Source organism: Drosophila sulfurigaster, chromosome 3 (assembly GCF_023558435.1).
Source record: "Drosophila sulfurigaster albostrigata strain 15112-1811.04 chromosome 3, ASM2355843v2, whole genome shotgun sequence".
NCBI lineage: Eukaryota > Metazoa > Arthropoda > Insecta > Diptera > Drosophilidae > Drosophila > Drosophila sulfurigaster.
In genome coordinates this window covers 14,212,204-14,233,236 of record NC_084883.1, presented here as the reverse complement: position 1 = coordinate 14,233,236, position 21,033 = coordinate 14,212,204, and the positions used below count along the sequence as shown (strand labels likewise).

Genomic DNA, 21,033 nt, shown 5'->3' with positions numbered 1-21,033 from the left:
TCAAACTAAAGACTCTCTCTATCTGCTAAGCAAATGCAATGTTTAGAGCTCTATAAATTGGTTTCATTTTTAATGCTGGCTCGCATTTTACAAGCGATTGAACACAGAGAAGCGCCATTTAATGGAAAACACAAGTGATTTTCATCACGTAAGTGTGAGCGCTTATTTTCGTACACATTGAAAGCAAACTAAATGTATTTTTAAACATCGTTATACGCTTATGCATGGCAAAAATATACAACAACTAGGGGTTGTTTAGCCGAGAGAGAGGCGAACACATTGAGGTGTGAAATGAGCTCTGGCAGACGCAGCCGGCGAGCAAATTTATGCACATATCTGCTATGGTTTACCTCTAAACCGAATGCATATTTATCACGGACAGCAGCTTAAATTATAGATGAGTGCAAAGTATTTACATATTGAAGCTGCAAATGCAATTCAATATACGCACAGCACTCATACGCCCCGTTGGCCCGCACTAATTGACAATACAAATACAAATTCGAAAAAGATAACACAATTTCTCACACCTCCTTTCGGTTCGTTTTATTAGTTCATTTTTTGGTCGAGTTTTTTCCCTTAATTTGTCTATTTAAAAAGCGTTCGCACTCTGCATCCCGTTTTGGTTAATGGCCAATTGGGAAATGATGCGAAACAGACCAAATCAAATACAAGCTCTAATTATTGTGAGTATTCAGCTAGCTGATACCCTGCAAATCAGTTCAGTTCGGGGCTTAAAGAGCTTTACTCCTTAACAGTAGATTATTTCATTGACAATGCGCTAAGCAAGATTTATTGGCCATGTAATCTCTTTCACATATTGTGTGTATATACCCCACACACAGACTTTTATCTACAGGTCATGGCAAGGCAAAAATTTGTATTTTTTAGGCTTTTGTGTTGCTACGTGTCTGCGAACGTGAACACATTCTCGGTGTACCACGGGACGTATGAGCGATACCAAAAAAAGAAAGAAAAAAATAGAAAAATGAAATTTTTCGGGGAAAAAGCGTTGAATAACTCGTAGACCGCACAGCTGGTGTTTGCTTATCAGTGGTTAACACAGCTATCTCTTTCAGTTGAATCTGTGTGTGTGTGTGTGTGTAGCACATACTGCACAATACTGGCAATTACTCATACGCCGCATTGTCATCATAAAACTTGATGTCTTCATCAACATTTGCTCGCTGCGGGCGATCTCCCATCGAGCAAAAATTGTTCCCTCGTGTGCGTTTGTCCAAAGTTGGCCACTTGAAGCGTTTGGATAACTTTTATGCCGCACACAACTCATGTGGCAACAACTCATCAAAGGTGTAACACGCACACACACTATTGCACAGAGACACGCACAAACTCTCACCCAACAGACAAGATGTATGTGTTATTAATTAGGCTGGATAAAGTTCCTTTTTTTTTTGTCATGCCAGCCAATAAAATATACAAATTAATTTCACCATTTGCTGAATAAATACCCACATATTTACGGCAACTTGCTGAGTGTGAGTATATGTATGTGTGTGTGTGTGCGTGTATGTGTGTGTACTTGTGTCTGGCTGTCAGTCCTTCGTCTTTACACAGGTAGCGAGACGATGCCTAACGTAGCCTGTAATTTATGGCAAAACTTTTGCCGTTTGCGTAAATTTGTTGAAAAATTTCAATTTGTTGCAATTTATGCGTTTCACTTGTTTATTCGCGCCACCTTCACAAGTTTGACTGCGGGCTACGAACATATATATTATTCTTGGAACAAACACCTAGCAGAGAAGAAGCTCAATCTCAGCTTCAGATACATTTCAAAGACTTGCGTCTCATTAGAATACAATTTGGTAGCGAATTTCTGCTCAACTGATTTGCTGGCTAGTCTGGCTGCTCGTTAAAGTATTCGAAAGTGTTTTGCCTCGACACCAATTGCAAAAATGCACCGCTTGGCCTTCGTACACTTGGCCACCAGGCAGCACGCGATGTGGCATTAGGAATGTTGCAACAACGAGTGAAAGCGAAGCGAGGCGGCACCTATTCAAGGTGTAGAGATAAGGCTGAAAGTTATTGTGCACTAATCCACTCCTGTTAAGTGGAGCATAGCCTTGAGCCACTCAACAAGGTCTGAATAGAAAGTGCAGGCCGCACAGATTCGAAAGTTGGCAACGCAGACCATTCAATTGTAACAATCCGCTTACCTTATTTTTCTTTCTTTTTTTGTTGTGCTTTCTCTTTGCACTTATGCAGCCCTCACTCAGCATGGACAACACGGTTGAGACGCTGCTCATCAAAAATGAAGGCGATTTCATCAGCGTGGAGCAGGGCAAGGAGTTGAACGCACGAAAGCGACACTCACAGCAGCTGGCACATCCGCCGCATGCCGCTCAGCTGCTGCATCATCACCATCATCATCACCAGGTGCAGGGACATGGCTACTCGCCGCAACAGCAACAACAGCAGCAGCAGCAGCAACAGTCACACAACAAGAGGGACGAGAACATGCGACAGCTGTTGGATGTAACAAATACCCTTACCATTGAGGAGCTGCGGGACTTTGAAATGCGGTAGGTCATAAATTGCAGATCTTATTATTTGATATGGCGTCGGGGCCATTAAGGTTTAGCAGACTTTATTTATCCGATTGATAGGTGCAATTCCCCTTAAAAAAAAAAATAAATAGAATCTCATAAAAACGCAATGGCCGAAAGGCTATCAAAATGTTTTCGAATGACCAAGAGTTACATGTGAGCAAATAAAATCAATAATAAACATGAATTACGATTGCAATGTAAGCAGTAAGCTGCGAAATTTTTATTTCCCTTTTTTAGTAACTCCATAATATTGTAATATAGTATGTTACTTAATTGTACAGACTGCAATAATTCGAAATCAATATGGCATTTCAGAAATTTTCTTTGCATACTTTCGGGCTGGCTATAAAAACTTTTTGTTCTCTTTGTCCATTTCATGTTTTACTTAAATATTACTAACAATTTAAAAGAAATTGCCAAATTTTATTTCAGTACTTAGCAAGATCATAATTCTGCACTATATTGTTAGTTTGATATCCAAATTGTAATTAAAACTCAACTTGGAATTCGAATAATTTTCATTGCATACTTTCGGACTGAGCCTGAAAATTCTTTGCTTTCAGGCTTACATTTTATTTGTTGTTTAAATTTTTATTCCCTAAGCCATAATTGCGAACAATATGTTGGGAATTCCAAATCAATCTGGAATTCGACAAATTTCATTGCATACAAGAGAATACTTCGATTTTAAGCTTACATTCTATTTGTTTTGTTTACATATTACACAAAATTGAATAGAATTTGCGGTTACGCATTTTGTTTGTGTTTCTCATGTGAAAACTAATCGAAGTCTGCCTATTGCATATTGAATTGTTTGCATAACTGTTGTCAAACAACTTGTTGGACAATTTGTGTGGCACAACTTGTGAAACAACTTGCGGTCAACATAGCATACAAAGATGTTTCAATAACAGCAACCAAGGTCAAACCATGTTGCATACATAAAATACCATATTGTAGCATTCGAAGCTTGTCAACAGCAGCAGCAGTCCTTAATAGAAATTTTTGCAAAAAAGTTTGCAGTATCAATTCTTAGAATTTTGTTTGTGTCTCAATAGAGACGGGTACAAAAGGTTATATCGCAAATTGACTTGCAACAGTTCGCCTTACACGTTGTCTGCTCTAAGCTCTAAGCTGTATGCAAATTATATTTAAATATGATTGTCACTAAACATTTGCAGCTATGGCTCACCACACCACAGTCGCTCGCAGTCGGTGAAAATGCCCGGCAGCCGTGCCTCGGGACGTCCCAATCAACTGTGTCTGCCCCAGCAACGATCTCGGTGAGTGTCGCAGATACGCAAAGCTCTTTTCTAATAACAATGACTTAATAAACTTTGCTTTGTGCTCTCTCTCTGTGTCTGTGTCTACAGCGTGGCTTCCATGCCCAACACTGGCGTCGAGGAGGAATACTACAGACTGCGACACTTTTCCATTACGGGCAAAGGCGTTGTCAATCGTGGAGATTCGCTAAAGAGTCGACGCAGTCGCTCCAACAACAGCGTTGCCAGCTCCAACTCCAGCACCGAGCACTTGACAGCCCAGCAACAGCAGCAGCAACAACAACAACAACATGGACAACAGCAGCTGCCAGCGCCAAGTTCGGCCTCGGCACGCACATCACTGGCATCGAGTCGAGAGAGCAGTACATCAAATCCAGGCAATGGTCCCTACAGGTAAGCCACACACACAGACCGCCGAAAAACTGCTGCAGAGTCGGGTACTTAATTGAGCTAATCCTTTTGCAGAGTTTTGATGCTTGGCGGTCCGGCAGTGGGCAAAAGTTCGCTGGTCTCGCAGTTCATGACCTCAGAGTATTTGCATGCATATGACACGAGCATTGGTGAGTTGACTACACACACAAACACAGATTCCACACTCTCCCCCGCCCTACCCCACATTCATCCTGCTGTCTATATATGTATGTTATGTGCCTCTCGCCACTTAAAAACTCCTCCAGCGAATGCTGCTTAAAGTTCGCTTTAGTGTTTTGGGTTTGGACATTAGTGCTTTGTCATTGTGTGTGTGTGTGCGTGTATGTATGTGTATGTGTATGTGTGTCCAGTTCTTGTGCCAGTCTGGTCCTCAACCCTTGACCCTTCGATGTGTATGTCTAGTTTTATTGTGCCCTTTGTTTTTTTTTCATTTCTAGTTTTTTGTTTGTTGCCTTGGCATTTGCCTTCACAATTTATACTTTTCATCTTGTTTTTCTTTTCTTAAATATTCGTCTCTTTTTACTTTGCGCTGACTTTGTATTTGTTTTTGCCGATTCTGATTTTGTTTGTTTATCTGTTGAATTTTGTGTGTCGCTTGTGCTTTGCCCTTGACTACGAAATATTTACGACCATCTTACAAAAACATATTTATATTTATATATAACAGATATATACATATATAAATATACAGATATTCGTATATAATTCTTTTTTATGTTGGTTGACTTTTACGACCCGCCTTGTACATATGGGCACTGAGATTTCATAGCACAATTGGCATAAACGAACATCGAAAAATATATTTTGCTGGAAATTTTTTAACAAGTCGCAATGCGCGGAAAACAAAAATAAAAAGTGACCTGCAGATGTACAGTGCGGAAAAAGTGCTTTTTACATGCGGGAATTTGGAGACATTAAAATCAAACAACATATTTTTACCCAAAAATTGCAATTGAATCATCGACCCACCGAGATCCTGTACCCACATCACGTATACGCACCCGGATAAGCTATGTACTTGACAGTCGTGTTTTGTTGGGTTAGCACACAAAAATTTAATAAACTCCACTCTCCACATTTTTAATGGGTACAGGACAGATTAATTGTGAAATTCGAATAAAAAGCTCCAATTTCCCATAATAACATTTGCTGTAAATTCAATGCCAGCACTTAAAATAATTGTAAAAATGCATTTGTCAATATTTTAACATCATACAAATGATATTTTGTTCTGTTCTCTCTCGTCTTTCGGCCATAAAACATCCGTAACCAAAAAAACAAACGTTTCATTCAACATTAATATTAAAAAAACTACAATAACAACAAAATCAACAACAATCAAAATGACAACAACAAAAAATATCAAATCAAATTGATAATAACTTTAACCCTTAACTCAGATCTAGGCAACTGTGATATCCGCATACATATTGAAAAAGCCGCCGACGGTAATAGCAACAACATCAACAACAACTAAATCTAAAAAAAATTCTATCCAAAATAATTATTATTATTAATAATATTTATTCCAAACTACATTATCTAACCTACATATATACTAAAACGCTTTCCAAAATTTTTAATCAACTTTGCCGACAACAACCAAAAAAAAAAAATGATAACACAAATTTATTTCCATAAAATTTATTTTGTCACCTGTTTTTAACGTTTGAGCTGCATTTGCGTTGAGTTTCCAATTGAATTCAAATTAACTAAATTAACTTAACTAGCTCCTAAGTTTAAGTCTTAACCTAAATACACTGGACACGCCACACGTTACACGTCCCACGCCCCTCGTTACACCACACACACACGTTACGCCTTCAACAATTAGGACACTGGCTTATGCCCAAAGTAGTTTTCTTTGCCACACAAATACTTATATACGGCACACTTAAAGTCACGCAGACACGCAGAAATCACCTCCTGCTCCTGCTCCTCCCTGCTGACCAGCTTAATCAATTGATTGTCCAATAAATGCGGCTTTGTTTTGTTTGTTCGAGAGGTTGTGATTTATGATAATTCCCTAGTTATTAAATGGATATATGCGATGAATGTGACTATGACTATGACTCTGAAGTTGAAGCATCGGGCGTGTCCTTCACTGATGTACAAGGACTGACATTTGAACAACACTTTAATTGCATCTAGATGTAAAACACAAACAAAATAAATTGCCCTGCAATTTTATACATATATGGAAAAAAAAAAATATATACATATACTATACGCCATAAATACTCGAATATGCCAATTACTGTGGTAATTTATGCGTTTGCCACAGCCAATTGAGTGAATCCAAATGGGAGGCTGTGTCACCCAGATGTGCATCATCAATTTGCCTGCGCGAGTTCAGCTCAGGCTCTAAAAGCAATAAATTATTTCAGCGCAATTAATAAAAATCAAGTAAATGCGCCATGCCACAAAAGTGTCCGGTTAATGTACTATATTCTCTCTCAAACACACACACGCACACACACACACATACAAATAGGCTGCACACACGTATAGGTTGGCGCACACTCACACACTTAAAACAGTCAGATTCACAATTCATTGCATACTTTCGGGCGCCAATTTGGGATTTCATTTAAAACATCAAGATTTCGATGCTGTTTTGTACTTCCCTTCCCCTGCTATACGTATTTAATTGTAGTATCATAATAGCGTCTCTGCAAACAGATCACACCACACCATATCTAAAAAAAACCAACTAAAATGTCAATTGTAAATATATCGTACTATGTAAATACTCGTAAATACTATCTGAATGAATTCACGTTTCTTGCACCTTTCATTTGTAGCTTACATTTCTTTTCAATTCTTATTATTGCGTAATATTTATTCATATACTTAAAATGTAATTAAGCAACTGGACAAATTTCACTAATTTATTTACTTTACTGCAAACAGATGACGAATCGGGCGAAAAAGCCGTATCAGTATTACTCAGTGGCGAAGAATCCGAGTTGATTTTCATAGATCATGGATACACCGAAATGACGGTAAGTAACTCAACTCAATTCACCTCTCATCTCATCTCTGTTCATCTCACGTTTTATTCATAAAAGACCTTTTACTTGGCACTACTTTGGCGAAATGTCATTTAAAGCAAGGTCAATCCACCCCACTCAGCACTCGAATAAAAAAGTCTAACCATTCAACCTTAAAGATACTTTATCTGTGACATTTCATAATGCCATTAACATACACAATCAACACATTCATACACACAGGATACAGGACACAGACGCAGACATAGACAGAGCTTAGCTCCTCTACTCTCAGCCACCAGGCAAAGCACTCTTGAACCTCACTCAATGTCAGTTTTTTATGTGGTATGTTTTTTTTTTTGTGCTCTGCTTTCACAGCCGAATGAATGCTTGACCAACTATGATCCACATGGTTACTGCGTCATCTACTCTGCCGCGGACCGCAGCAGCTTTAGCATTGCCGAGCAGGTGCTTCAGGTGTTATGGACCAATCAGAATATCGCACAGAAAGCCGTCATACTGGTGTCAAACAAAGCGGACCTGGCCAGGAGTCGACTCGTTACATCCGAAGGTAAATAAATGCGCGTCACATGCTCACATCACTAAACGATTTCAGCATTTTCATTAACACTTCAAAATGCGCTCAATTGGATTCTTCTCCTACCTTCCTCGGCCCTCCACATTTTGAAATCTATAAAAATAGCTTGATAAAACGAAAGCGTTTATCTCTTTACAGTACGGTTAGGTGGGTGTCCCTGCAAAGGACAGCATAAAAGCGACCACAGACAGCTGCAGTCGCTTTAATTTTGGTTTCTCAATGAAAATTGATCAAGCGGAAGTTGATTGGCGGTACGCCCAGTACACAAACACACACACATACAGATATGTTATGAATATAGCTAGCATATATATATAGAGACATTGTATATACATATATATAAATCTATAGATGGAGGACTATGGGCTGTCGTTAAATCTAAAGCAATTGAAGGTCACTCGCCTGTCATGCTCGCCGCTCGTTGCCTTTTATGTATTTCCAAGTACATCCACTTAAGATACCCTTCAAAAGCTTACAGATATTTTAACTGGATTTGGGTGTAAGCAATGAAACACATTACTTTTAATGCATACAATAGCTATTAACATGACATGACATGCTTCCTGAACAGTATGTATGTATATTGATGCTATTAACATAACATGAAAGGGCTGCCCAAGCTACAGAGCTGACTTAACAGAAGTGGTGTTAAAGCTATGTCATAGAACATAACTTTTTTAATGCTGCTCCAGCTACAAAGCTGACTTAACAGAAGTGCTGTTCTGTTATATAACATAGCTTTTTATATAACAGAACTGCTTTTAAGCGAATATGTTAATTGCTATAAGGGATTTGCATGCAAATGAAAGCTTAGGGTATTTCCGCTTCGACTATTCCGTGACATTTTTTTGTGAATTTAAATGGCCAACAGATTTGTTCACGGTTATATTAAATGTATAGCCTATCCGGCGGGCATGGCTTTCATCTAAGATATTCAATATTTTTACAAATTACATTTGTCTTTAATGGCCGCTTACGGAAGTGTCTCCGTCAACAAAAGAAATCTGCAAATTTAGGTCATGCGACAAAATACGAAAGCGGGCAAGTGGGGGGAAGTGGCAACAAGTGCGTTTGCTTGATGCTCGGGAAATTGTTTAAGCGCAAAATTGATTACATTTCATTCCTGCGGCTTACGTTCAAATAAGCTCATTGCTATTGTTGTCAATGCAAAGAGGACGGTCGAGGGGAAATGCTGGGACCTTAATTTCATAAAATATTTATAGCATTTTGTAAGGCCCAACATGCGACCCAAAATCATGCCAGTATACCTCCTACAAGTATTTATTATTACAAAAAAAAAACAAATTGAAATGAAAAAAGAAACATTCATATATAGCTAAAGCATACATATATAGTATATAGCTTTTGTTAAAGCTGTTGAAATGCAGTTTTGCAATGGCCAGTTGGCTGCCAAGCAGTTTCCATTGTTTATGTGTTTTGTTTGCTTTTAATTAAGCGTCGGTCGGAGAACCCAACTGACTTTTGCTAAGCTCACCCTCGGGAATGGAGACAGCGGGTGGAAATTAGCAAATATTTCGCATCTAGCTCAGCTTTAAAATTTCTGCTTTTTCCGAGGTTGTTGTTGCTACCATCTGGATGTTTAATAAAAGCAGCATAATACTCTGGTAACGTTTTAGGAGAGAGATGAGAACATCCTATCAAAATCTAATAAAATGACGCCAACTTTTTCGCACATCGTTAATAAAAATGTATGTGTATTTATGTACATTATGTGTGTATATGTTCGGGTGTCATAAAACCGAACAGTGCCTAAAAATACACACACACACACACTTGGCTACTTATTGTACTCATAGCTTCAGATTTAACGACAGCAGGCGCAGGAAACGTGACGAAATCTAGAAAGCTGACAGGCAACATGGAAAACTGAAGCCATGCTGATGCAGGTTGGGAAGTGAGAGGGAGGGAGAGTGTGAGAGGAGCATAGGTTAATGGGCAACGTGTTTAGATATAAATTGTCCAAGTTTGGTTTTTTATTACCCACCTAAGAGTTTAACTAAGCGACGCAATTTGATTTGATTAACTTGCCGCATAACCGAGATTCATCGTGACACTAAAAATTTCCAACTTGTTTATTGTTGTGTTTTTGTTTGCTTGTTTTCACTTGTAGAGGGCAAGGCCATGGCCACAGCATATGATTGCAAATTCATTGAGACGTCGGTGGGCATCAATCACAATGTGGATGAGCTGCTCGTCGGTCTGTTGTCCCAGATACGCCTCAAGCTCGAGAATCCCGAAAAGTCGAGGTAAGCATTTCGCAAAAACTCTTTCCTTTGCCAATTGGCTGTAATTTTCCTTTCTTCTATTCTAGGGATCTGTTTCGCAAGCGTTCCATTCGCAAGTCAAAGCGTCGAGCATGCTCACCGCTCAGCGCCGGCTGCCTCAATGCCAACACTCCGCTGGGTCCGCTTGGAGCAGCGCTGGGTGATGCGGCTGGTACGCCGCCGGGCAGTGCGCACAGCAGGTGAGTGTCGCTGGTCTGCATCCATCTCCATCCGGCAGTTAATTACAACACAAACTTTTCCGTTTCTGTTTTTCCCATTTTCTGCAGTCCACGTAAATATCGCGGCTCGCGTACCTCGACCAGTCTGAAGGTCAAGGGGCTGCTTGGACGTGTCTGGACGCGAGATTCCAAATCGAAGAGTTGCGAGAATCTGCACGTGCTCTAAAGGAGCCGCCAACAAACACTCGCACACAACGACTGAGCATGGGCAGAAATTGACGGGGGGCCATTTGGGGATGGGAAATGGGTTCGGGGGGAGGGTTCAAATGGAGGGACATTTTCAGTTTTTTACCCATTTAAATTTTTGGTTACCCCAAAATTCGGTGCATACAAAATCCCAAGGATTATTTACATAGACGATAATAATGAAAAGCTCCCAAAAACAAAACAAAATCGATACGCCTAAGTTTTGAAACGTACAAGCTACAAAATAGACTCATAACTCATAGCTGTATTACGAATATTGTATTGTATATATATGTATGTATCATTTATTTTTACCTATAATCTAGTACTTTAATTATATATTATTTGTATAAACCGAAACTCTATATTTTGTACATATTCAAATCAATTTATCAAATATAAAATATACTTTTAATTTAACTTTTAATTTAATTCCACTGTGTTTTATTTTCTTTTGAATTAATCGAAATGCATTTAAAATTGTTTCATTTTTTTTCGTAATTCGAACACATTTCAGATCTATCCATAGTTATTAATGCAACTTAGTTTACAGGGCTTGAAAAGTTAATTATTATAAAATTAAATTACTGACAAGTAATATTACGCAAACCAAATCAAAAGCAATAATTTTTGTAATTTTTAAAATAATTATATTACATTTAAATTATAACCCAAAATGAGATATGAATAAATTGTACTGATTTTTAGAATGTTTGGCCAATGTTTGCCGAATATTATTTATTATTAATTATATTTATGAAACTAATGCTAATTGAATTGCATTTTAAAATCACTAATATTCGTATTGTTCAAATCGATTACTAAATATTTAATGTTCATAAACAAAAAAAATCATAAGAAACAACAAAAAAAAAATATATAAAATATATGTATGTATGCATTTTTCAAATTCAATTTGCATTATGTAGTTGTTAAGTAATTTGCTAATTTTTGAAAGAATGCAAAACAAATTATTTTTGTCGCAGAAACCATGTGCACAGCATTGGCACTCATTATAGGTTTCTTACATTAGTCGGGACCATTTCGAAATTGAATAGAGCTACCACACACAATATAAGTTATCTCCAATCGGGTGACTCAGAAAGTGTTTAACATTAGTTTTTAAATGCGATTTACACGAAGATTCGGAAAAATCAAAACCAAAAACCAAAAACCAAATTTAAGATATTCATGTTGGTAACATGGACCGTCTGTATCAGATTTTGAATTGTCCTGCACAACAATTTTAAAATTATCAATGTCACAATTAATATCTGTAGATACATGTAAATGCATAAAACATTTATAGTATGTTACATTTGCTACAATTCTATAGATGTGTATATGTATGTATGTATATCAAAACTAATGCAGCACAATGGAATTTAAAAATAATAAGTAATAATACAAAACCAATTGGCATCGCCCAATTCACTTTGAACTACGAGTAACACATGAAACAATATAAATGTAAAATTTGCAAATTGAAATGATCCAGCAAGATGTGCAAAACATATATATATAACTTGTCTATGAATTTATTAGTAAAAATATTTAGATGTATTTTTTTGTCCATTCAAAAAAAACCAACAAAAAACCAATACCAAAAAATTTATAAATCTTAAATATATACCGAAATGAATTCGAGCCGTGGACTGTCAATGGCCAAGATAGCCAGAAGCAAACTGGTTAACAAATTGATTGTATAAAGCTATGTAGAATCGCAAAAGTCAGCCATAATTAGTGTGTCTTGCGGTTATCAGCCGCATGGCATATTAAAGACAGAGAGAGACGAATATACTCCATTTACTATTACAAAAAAACTATATGTGTAATGCGTGTATAATAAATGTGTAAACTTTCAATTTAAATCAATTGCAGTTGTTTTATTTCAAAAGAACCAATAAGTGTAACTGCCAATTCCAGTGAACTGGAACTGCGAACTATTCGTTTGAACACAGGCAAGACAGCTGTTAGGCATGCGAATGACAAAACAAACTAACAGCTGTTCGCTCGCTGTGAATGGCTTTTTTTTATTTTGGCCAGCAGTTGTAGAAATTCTCGGCCAATGCCAACGTGCGAAATTCGCGGTCACCGTTTCGACGACGCGGAAATGCTGTTGTGCTTTATGTAACATGTTAAGCTGACCAGCAAAATATTCTTTTAGTGTACAAATACCGTGTGATATACATATTCAATATTTAGGCCATAAAATGTTTCCCTACCAAGTGGGCGCCGCAGTCCGCGGCACAATGCATAATCATGTGAAATTCCTCCTGCGGGTTCAGCTGCCTGGAGCAGCAACTCATCAATTCCGCAACTTGTGCCCGCTGGCTGAATACGAGAAGCGTGTCCAGTCGGGTCAACTGATGGCCGACGAAAAGCAAAAGGATACCATGAAGGAGCTGGAATTGCTCTACAAGCGCATCAAGGGCTATCAGCCGTCTACCCAGCCCTCATCTGGGGGCGGATTCCTCAGCCGTCTCTTTGGAAGCAAATCCAGCGAAGAAGACGCTGAGGATGACTTGAATGCGGGCAGTCATGCCCCTCAAGGCCTCTATGTCTACGGTAGCGTAGGCGTGGGCAAAACCACTCTCATGGATCTGTTCTACGATTGCTGTGAGGTGAGTTCTCTACTGCATAATTACAATACCATTTAGCTAACACAATGTCACTGTATACAGATCAATCACAAGCAACGTGTGCACTTCACTGCCTTCATGACGGATGTTCACGCTCAGATCCATGACGCCAAGGAGCGACAGGGTCCCGTCGATCGCGCCTTTAACTCAGAGAAACCCGCACCATTCGATCCCACGAAACCGGTTGCTGAGAACATAGCACGCAAATCATGGCTTATCTGCTTCGACGAATTCCAAGTGACAGACATTGCGGATGCCATGATACTCAAGCGCCTCTTCACGCATCTTTTCAAAAAGGGCGTTGTCATCGTGGCCACCAGCAATCGGCATCCCGAGGATTTGTACAAAAATGGTTTACAACGCGTCAACTTCTTGCCCTTCATTGGATTGCTGCAGAAACGCTGCCTGCTGTCCAAGCTGGACTCAATAGATTACCGCCGCATTGCGCAGTCGGGCGACACCAACTATTTTGTGATAGGTCAGACAGATGCAGATTCTGAAATGAATCGCATGTTTAAGATTTTGTGCGCCGAGGAGAATGACATCATTCGACCCCGCACAATCACCCACTTCGGTCGCGATCTGAAATTCCAACGCACCTGCGGACAGATCTTGGACAGCAGTTTCGATGAGCTATGCGATCGCGTAAGTTATTCTTAACGAAGATTATATTTCGACTACTTAATCGTATATTTATTACAGCCATTGGCAGGCAGCGATTATCTGCAAATTGCCCAGTTCTTTCACACGGTCCTCATACGAAATGTTCCCCAGCTAAATCTTAATGTCAAGTCGCAAATGCGACGATTCATCACACTAATAGATACGCTGTACGACAATAGAGTGCGTGTTGTCATATCGGCAGATAAGCCACTGGATAATCTATTTGAATTGGGGGATGCATCGCCAATATCCGATTCAGACCGTATCCTCATGGATGACTTAAAAATCACGCACGGATCGGTAAGTAAATCGTGTATTCTTAAAGATAATATCACCCAGCATCTTTTCTACTTTTAGCACGCGTCCAAATCGAGTGTATTTACTGGAGAGGAGGAACTGTTTGCTTTTGAACGAACCATATCTAGATTATATGAAATGCAGAAGAGCGAATATTGGGAACAATGGGCGAAACATCGATGATCTAGCTGTAGATCACTTCCTGGTCCAACCACTAAAAGCAATAATGTCATTAGCACAATTAAATTTCCCGTCACAAATTTACAAAACACCTTTGGTATTTTCATATTACGTGAGATTATAATTAAATTAGCTCTTATCTGTCTGTCGCCACAGTCGATTGCATAGTCAACAATATGTATTATGTAAATCGTTATCAGAGAAATGTTTGCACTTGCTTTGAAGGTGTGTCGAATTAATAGAATCACAGTAAACTGACGATTATTTGATAACGATTCGTATAAAATCAAAACATACATAAATTATCTATTTTGTAGAGACAGTTTAGTAAAAATTGGACTTACAGCATGGATTCTAAGACATTGGTTGTGAATAAAACGTTGCCTTTCGGTAAGGCGTTTCCATATATAAAGATTTTAAGACATCTTCACGTTATCCTTGCAGATCCAGCGCTGCTCATGGTAAACATTTCACTGCGCCAGGTGGAAGAGATTGCCATTAGCATTTCGAAGCGCTGCATGGTCTCCGGTGTGAATGAAATCGCCTGGGCCTTGAGAGCACTCATGCTCACGGATTTGACCACGCTAGCTGGCGATGATACGCGTGCGAATGTGCGTCGACTTTGCGTTCGTGCCTGCTTTCCTTTCGAGCCACAACTCTTTGACAAATACTTTGAGCGCACACTGCTCCCAGACATTCATTGTGCCTCCGTCTGTGTTTATCCTGCGCGTGTCAAAGATGCTTACACTACCCTTGAGCAGTTGAATCAATTGGATAATGTGCCCATCTCGGCGGTGACCACAGGATTTCCAACTGGTCAATATGGACTGCAGACGCGACTGCAAGAAATTAGCCATGCTATTCTAGCAGGTGCCACAGAGATAGATGTTGTCATAAGTCGCCAACTGGCTCTCCTTGGCGATTGGAAGGCGCTCTACAACGAGGTTGTGCTGATGCGCAGCGCTTGCGGTGAACATGCATTGTTAAAAACCATTCTGGCCATCGGAGAGCTTGGAACGATGGAGAATGTAAGTAGTCTGCTAAGGATAATTGGTTGACTTCTCTAAGTTATCCACTTGTGATAAAAGGTCTACAAGGCGGCCATGGTGTGCATGATGGCAGGCGCTGATTTCCTTAAGACATCCACCGGCATGGAAATAGTAAATGCCACCCTCTCAGTGGGGTTAGTCATGATCTTTGCTATACAGGAGTTTAAGCGACGCACTTGCCAAATTGTTGGCATCAAACCGGCTGGAGGAATACGCACAGTTCGTGATGCGATTGCTTGGATGACGTTGGTCAATGAAACACTGGGCAGTCGTTGGCTAACACGAGATCGTTTTCGGTTTGGTACCACGGGTCTTTTAAACGACATCGAAAAGGTTGTGCGCGATGGTGTCGCTAAGTTGGAACGCGAGGCTGCTGAGAAAGCTTCTCAGAGTAAACCCATAGCATCCGAGGCATGTAGTGAAGACGCGATGTGCAAAGAGCTGCGCAAGAAGCAGCAGGAGAAAAAATAGTCACTTCTTATACAACGCCTCTAATTTAAGCACTGACAAATAAACCGTTTTGCTTGAATCTGGCGCGTTTTTTTCAAAGCGTAGTCAACATCAAACTGTAAAGTATATAAGCCCTGGTATCGGTAGATGCGCAGTCGTGTTATTTTGAAATAATAAAAATTTATAATCAATAACAGGCCTTTTTAGTTTGAAAAATTAAGACCTGAGTATATTTCATTTTTTTAATTAATAATTTTTAACAATTATATTATTTAGATGTAATAAAAACATTGATAGTCGCAATAATAATCGATGCTTCAAAACACACAACAGCATCGATATATAAATAGGGTTATCGACGTTTTGCCACCTCTAGTACAAAACTATTGAGAAAAAAGATTACTGATTTAAGACAATTTTTGCATCCTTGCTCCGCCCACTCAACGCTGCTGTAATGGTAAGTGCTGCCCAAATCGAACCGTAATCGCCCGTTACCGGAATCCGAGATTGCAACGTATGCAAAAGTGCCATATTAAGCGCATGCAAAAAGAGAAAAAGAAAAGAAAAAAAACGCTGACTGCGCCCTCGGCCGCCCACTTTGCTAGCGGCAAATTTAGTTCAACTTGCAAACTGCGGGTGACCACAAAAATAAAAATAAAACCAAAAAGGAGTCCACATAAGTCCATAAACCACATCCACATCCAAGACAACACCACCCAGAATGTATCCCTGGAGCTCGTCCTCGTACAGCGGTCAAGCGACCAACGGTGGCCAAAGCAGGGTAAATACGCCACACACACAAATTAACACACACTCCACCCCTCGTAATACTATCTAATAAACTACCATGTAATTTACTTCATTTCCTGCTATCTTTGTCAAATTCGGGGTTGGGGCGCAGTCGGCAATTTGGCAAAAAAAATATATTTCCAGCTCTCGTTTGTTGTTGTGTTATCATTGTTTAAGCACTTCCCACAACTTTCCAAAAGCAATCCAATGAGCTGCTGTGACGCTTATCTCTCATCTCATGTTCTCCGTATTATGTGTGTTATGTGTTTCTCTCAATATATAAATTGTGTTGTTATTGTTGTCATTATTTATTCACATATTTAAAATGTATAATCGTCGTAGTGGAAATGATTGGCCCACTTTACCCAACACTGTATGCTATGTTTCATTCCAGACGATGCCGAACGGTTTGGACGATCAGGAGAAGCTGCTCGCCGAGGCGGTCGGTGCGGCACGCAAACAGGCATTCCAAATGAATCACTTTCTGGACAAGGAGCGCATGCTGGATGCCCTCAAATGTGCCAGCACAATGCTAAGCGAGCTGCGCACTTCAATGCTATCGCCCAAAAGCTACTACGAGCTGTGTAAGTATATATTTCCAGTTGCAACCACAATCAGCAATCTTAATTCTCTATTCCCACTTTAGACATGGCTGTTACCAATGAGCTGTGTCACCTGGAACTGTACCTCAGCGAGAAGAGCCACAAAGAGACGGATCTTTATGAACTGGTGCAATACTCTCATACGATAGCGCCACGGCTCTATCTGCTGATCACAGTGGGCATTGTGTACATAAAGAACGACTCGACGCTGAAGCGCAGCATTCTTAAAGATCTGGTGGAGATGTGTCGCGGTGTTCAGCATCCACTACGTGGTCTTTTCCTGCGCAATTATCTACTGCAATGCACTCGCAATATACTGCCCGATGTCCTGGTCGCTGAAAATGAGCATGAGGGCAACGTGTATGATGCCATCGACTTTGTGCTCACAAATTTCGCCGAAATGAATAAGCTGTGGGTGCGCATGCAGCATCAGGGTCACTCAAGTGAGAAGACGCGTCGTGAGAAAGAGCGCGAGGAACTGAAAATCTTGGTGGGCACGAATTTGGTGCGATTGTCGCAACTGGAGTCCGCCACACTGGAGACGTACAAACGTCTGATACTGCCGGGCATACTGGAGCAGGTGGTCAGCTGTCGGGATGCCATCGCTCAGGAGTATCTGATGGAGTGTATTATACAGGTATTTCCCGATGAGTTTCATCTGCAAACGCTCGATCCGTTCCTAAAGTCCTGCGCCCAACTGGAGACGGGTGTAAATGTTAAGAACATTATTATATCGTTGATTGAACGCCTGGCTGCCTACAATCAGCGCAGTGGCAAGGTGAGTGCATTGATTTTTCGACTGCTGTTTATCAAAAATATGCTAATTGAGAAACCCATTTGCAGACCAGTGGCAATGCCATTGATGCCATCATACCCGCCGAAGTGGAACTGTTCGAAGTGTTCAGCGTGCAGGTGGCAAACATTGTGCAGACGCGCACGGACATGCCGCTGGAGGACACAATATCGCTGCAAGTGGCCTTACTCAGTCTGGCGCAGAAAGTGTATCCCGATCGTGTTGATTACGTGGACAAAGTGCTGGGCACAACTGCACAAATACTCGATCGCATGAACATGAACAAGTAATTGAATTCTTCCATCGTTTATTCTGTGCATCTTAATTAATAATATTCGTACTTACAGCATCTCGCATTTGTTGTCGGTCAATCAGGAACTGTCTCGTCTTCTACGCATATGCATAGATTTCTATAACAATGCGTTGACCATTATACAACTGCTTAACTTCTGTCCGCTGCTGGAAAAGTTCGATTACACGTCGCGCAAATCGTTAGCTCTGTATATGGTCATGAATATACTGGAGAATGAGACGCAAGTGCCGACAGCAGAGCAAGCAGACAGCTTATTGACGATCATAACCCCGTTGATTAAGGATGACGACTCAAGTACAGCAGCTACAACTAATAGTGCAGACGCAGAAGAGTTTGCTGAGGAGCAGGGCGTTGTGGCGCGGTAAGTTGTAATCTCTAATCAAATGGATATCATTTTTATATGCATTTCCTTTACAGTTTTATACATCTGTTGAGATCAGATGAGCCGGATATGCAATACAAAATGCTGCAAACAGCGCGTAAACATTTGGGCAATGGCGGTGGCCAACGGTTGAAGCATGTGCTGCCGCCGCTTGTGTTTGCTGCCTATCAGCTGGCATTTAAATACAAAGCCATTGCGGAGCAGGATGAGAACTGGGACAAAAAGTGCCAGAAGATTGTGCAGTATTGTCATAGCACTATCAGCGCATTGGCCAAAGCTGATTTACCCGATTTGGCGCTACGTTTGTATCTGCAAGGCGCCCTTGTGATTGGTGAAATACGCTACACGAATCATGAAACTGTCGCGTATGAGTTCATGACACAGGCTTTCTCCCCTGTATGAGGATGAGATTTCCGATTCGAAGGCACAACTGGCGGCAATCACACTCATAATGTCCACATTTGAGCAAATGTCCTGCTTTGGCGAGGAAAATGCTGAGCCGCTGCGCACGAATTGCGCTCTGGCTGCGTCCAAGCTGCTGAAGAAGCCCGATCAGTGTCGAGGAGTTGTGGCCTGTGCGGCGCTCTTCTGGAGTGGCAAGTAAGTGGAATAAGAACAATCTTAAGTGAACTTTTAATTATCATAAACTTATCTTCCCTTAGGCAAAATGGCGAGGAAATGCGCGATGAGAAACGCACGTTAGATTGTCTGAAGAAGGGCGCACGTATTGCTTCGCAGTGTCTGGACACCGGAGTACAAGTGCAGTTGTATGTAGAGCTATTGAATCACTATCTCTTCTACTTTGAACGTGGCAACTCACTCATCACAGTGGCAATGCTGAATCAGGTAACACCTTCATCTCAGTTTCAAAGTTGCAATTTTTAACACTTGTCATTTCACAGCTTATTGCAAAGGTGAATGAGGAGCTGCCGAATCTGGAGCCGAGCGAGGAAACCAAACAGATCGAGAGTCATTACAAGAATACGTTGGCTCACTTACGCAGTCGCATGGAATCGAATGACACGACACTGGAAGTCTCCTTTGCTGGCATCACACTCAATTAGTTGAAACAGTTGCCTCGAGATTGTAACTAATCGCGATAGAGCTCTCCTCATTTAGTGAAACAGCACGCCCCCCTTGATCATGCATATTTTTGTAACGCTACTTATCAGTCAACAGACAGTTAACCCACTCTTTAAAAGGCTGGACAAATTAGAACAATGCTGAATCACGCGACCGAGCATTGCGATACGATCAAACAAACAAGCAAACAAAAAAAAACTGATTTCTTAAAGAAACGAAATTCCATGATAAATTGTAGATTTGTTTAGGGTAGTGGAGCATGGACTACCGATAAAGTGCTTATGACATTTTGATTTCCAATTCGGTTTCGATTATATATTTCTAAGTGCAAAGTATCAACATTCTCGATGATTTTTCCTCCCTTATTATATTATTCGCATATTTAGTTAATAATTACAAGTAATTATCCGCAACAACAACATCATCAAATTGTATTTTATTTTATTCTATTCATTAATCCCTGCAAAACAAATAAACACTCGTGTGAAATATTGTTAAACAAATTGAAAAAAAAATAAAATAAAAGCAAACCCTTAAATGAATTAACTATTATAATACATACCAATATGAATTAATCATTATGTATACATATATGCAATTTCCAACGGTTTTGATTGTGGATAAATAAAGTTAAGATCAAATTGTTTTTAGAATGTGTATAAAAAAACGAAAACGAAAGTGATTAACATGAAATTCATTTCCTTTATTAAAAATATACATACATTATAAGCCGAACACGCTAAATCGGTCTATGAATCAGTTAACTTTCATTTACAATACAATACATGAGTAAGATAAGCATAGGCGGTGTAATTCGTCAATACATAACATATACATAAGTAAAGTGAACCCTACTCTCGATTCCTACAAAGATCGTCTCAAGCCATACTTGGAATCACTTTTTCTCATCGCGAATGTTTCATTAGAAGAATTCGTATGCTATTTTGTCGATTTGTTGTGGCAGTTGTTTGAATGTGAGATAAGTTTTTGGCGGTGTATTGGATTTTTGCGGTGTATTGGATTTTGGATACTTTATTTGAAGGACGGCGGTGTGTGTAGTTAATGTGGCAGTATCATGTTACGATTTCATAGATAGCAATTTTATAAATTAATTGATTACGATAGGGAATACAAATAAGAGTAAGAATTCGTTGGGGGTGTGGCGATTGTGTTTTGGTGTTTTTGGTGCATGGCGATTGAGGAG

The 21,033-nt window shown here is 39.9% G+C and overlaps 4 protein-coding genes across 5 annotated transcripts in view; all 4 read left to right on the top strand.

The window, feature by feature from the left end:
• The window catches only part of LOC133844677 (serine-rich adhesin for platelets), a 43,196-nt gene extending 30,735 nt beyond the window's left edge, over positions 1–12,461 (top strand). Inside the window, 9 exon segments of the mRNA XM_062278764.1 lie at positions 2,227–2,543; positions 3,752–3,853; positions 3,944–4,246; positions 4,319–4,413; positions 7,199–7,290; positions 7,657–7,849; positions 10,008–10,143; positions 10,209–10,361; positions 10,449–12,461. Coding sequence (XP_062134748.1) covers positions 2,227–2,543; positions 3,752–3,853; positions 3,944–4,246; positions 4,319–4,413; positions 7,199–7,290; positions 7,657–7,849; positions 10,008–10,143; positions 10,209–10,361; positions 10,449–10,566 — 1,509 coding nt within the window. The 3' untranslated portion in view covers positions 10,567–12,461.
• Positions 12,462–12,592: 131 nt separating this feature from the next.
• Positions 12,593–14,457, top strand: LOC133844679 (putative ATPase N2B). Its single transcript, XM_062278766.1, has 4 exons — positions 12,593–13,210; positions 13,271–13,873; positions 13,931–14,191; positions 14,249–14,457. Exons 1-4 carry the CDS (start codon positions 12,800–12,802, stop codon positions 14,369–14,371), a joined length of 1,398 nt encoding a protein of 465 aa, XP_062134750.1. The 5' UTR covers positions 12,593–12,799; the 3' UTR covers positions 14,372–14,457.
• Positions 14,458–14,563: 106 nt separating this feature from the next.
• LOC133844682 (deoxyribose-phosphate aldolase-like) lies at positions 14,564–16,061 on the top strand. 2 transcript variants are annotated; one of them, XM_062278772.1, is made up of 4 exons: positions 14,564–14,758; positions 14,813–14,971; positions 15,107–15,396; positions 15,457–16,061. In XM_062278772.1, exons 1-4 carry the CDS (start codon positions 14,716–14,718, stop codon positions 15,886–15,888), a joined length of 924 nt encoding a protein of 307 aa, XP_062134756.1. In that variant the 5' UTR covers positions 14,564–14,715; the 3' UTR covers positions 15,889–16,061. The 2 variants fall into 2 exon arrangements, with proteins under 2 accessions (XP_062134756.1, XP_062134755.1); XM_062278771.1 differs by having other exon boundaries at positions 14,813–15,396.
• Positions 16,062–16,344: 283 nt separating this feature from the next.
• Positions 16,345–20,507, top strand: LOC133844678 (vacuolar protein sorting-associated protein 35). Its single transcript, XM_062278765.1, is given in 9 exon segments — positions 16,345–16,648; positions 17,051–17,240; positions 17,303–18,036; positions 18,102–18,337; positions 18,399–18,725; positions 18,782–19,139; positions 19,141–19,346; positions 19,409–19,592; positions 19,649–20,507. Coding segments are annotated over 9 exon segments (2,457 nt in total). The 5' UTR covers positions 16,345–16,588; the 3' UTR covers positions 19,811–20,507.
• The last annotated feature ends 526 nt before the right edge of the window (positions 20,508–21,033 follow it).

What these genes read in the sequence shown, in the direction of transcription:
- LOC133844679 (XM_062278766.1), top strand. Translation starts at nt 12,800, where the DNA reads ATGTTTCCCTACCAAGTGGGCGCCGCAGTCCGCGGCACAATGCATAAT. An exon ending in TCGATGAGCTATGCGATCGC is followed by an intron (nt 13,874 to 13,930) that starts GTAAGTTATTCT and finishes TATTTATTACAG; the next exon opens with CCATTGGCAGGCAGCGATTA. An exon ending in TAAAAATCACGCACGGATCG is followed by an intron (nt 14,192 to 14,248) that starts GTAAGTAAATCG and finishes TTCTACTTTTAG; the next exon opens with CACGCGTCCAAATCGAGTGT.
- LOC133844682 (XM_062278771.1), top strand. Translation starts at nt 14,716, where the DNA reads ATGGATTCTAAGACATTGGTTGTGAATAAAACGTTGCCTTTCG. An exon ending in GAATAAAACGTTGCCTTTCG is followed by an intron (nt 14,759 to 14,812) that starts GTAAGGCGTTTC and finishes TTATCCTTGCAG; the next exon opens with ATCCAGCGCTGCTCATGGTA. An exon ending in AGCTTGGAACGATGGAGAAT is followed by an intron (nt 15,397 to 15,456) that starts GTAAGTAGTCTG and finishes TTGTGATAAAAG; the next exon opens with GTCTACAAGGCGGCCATGGT.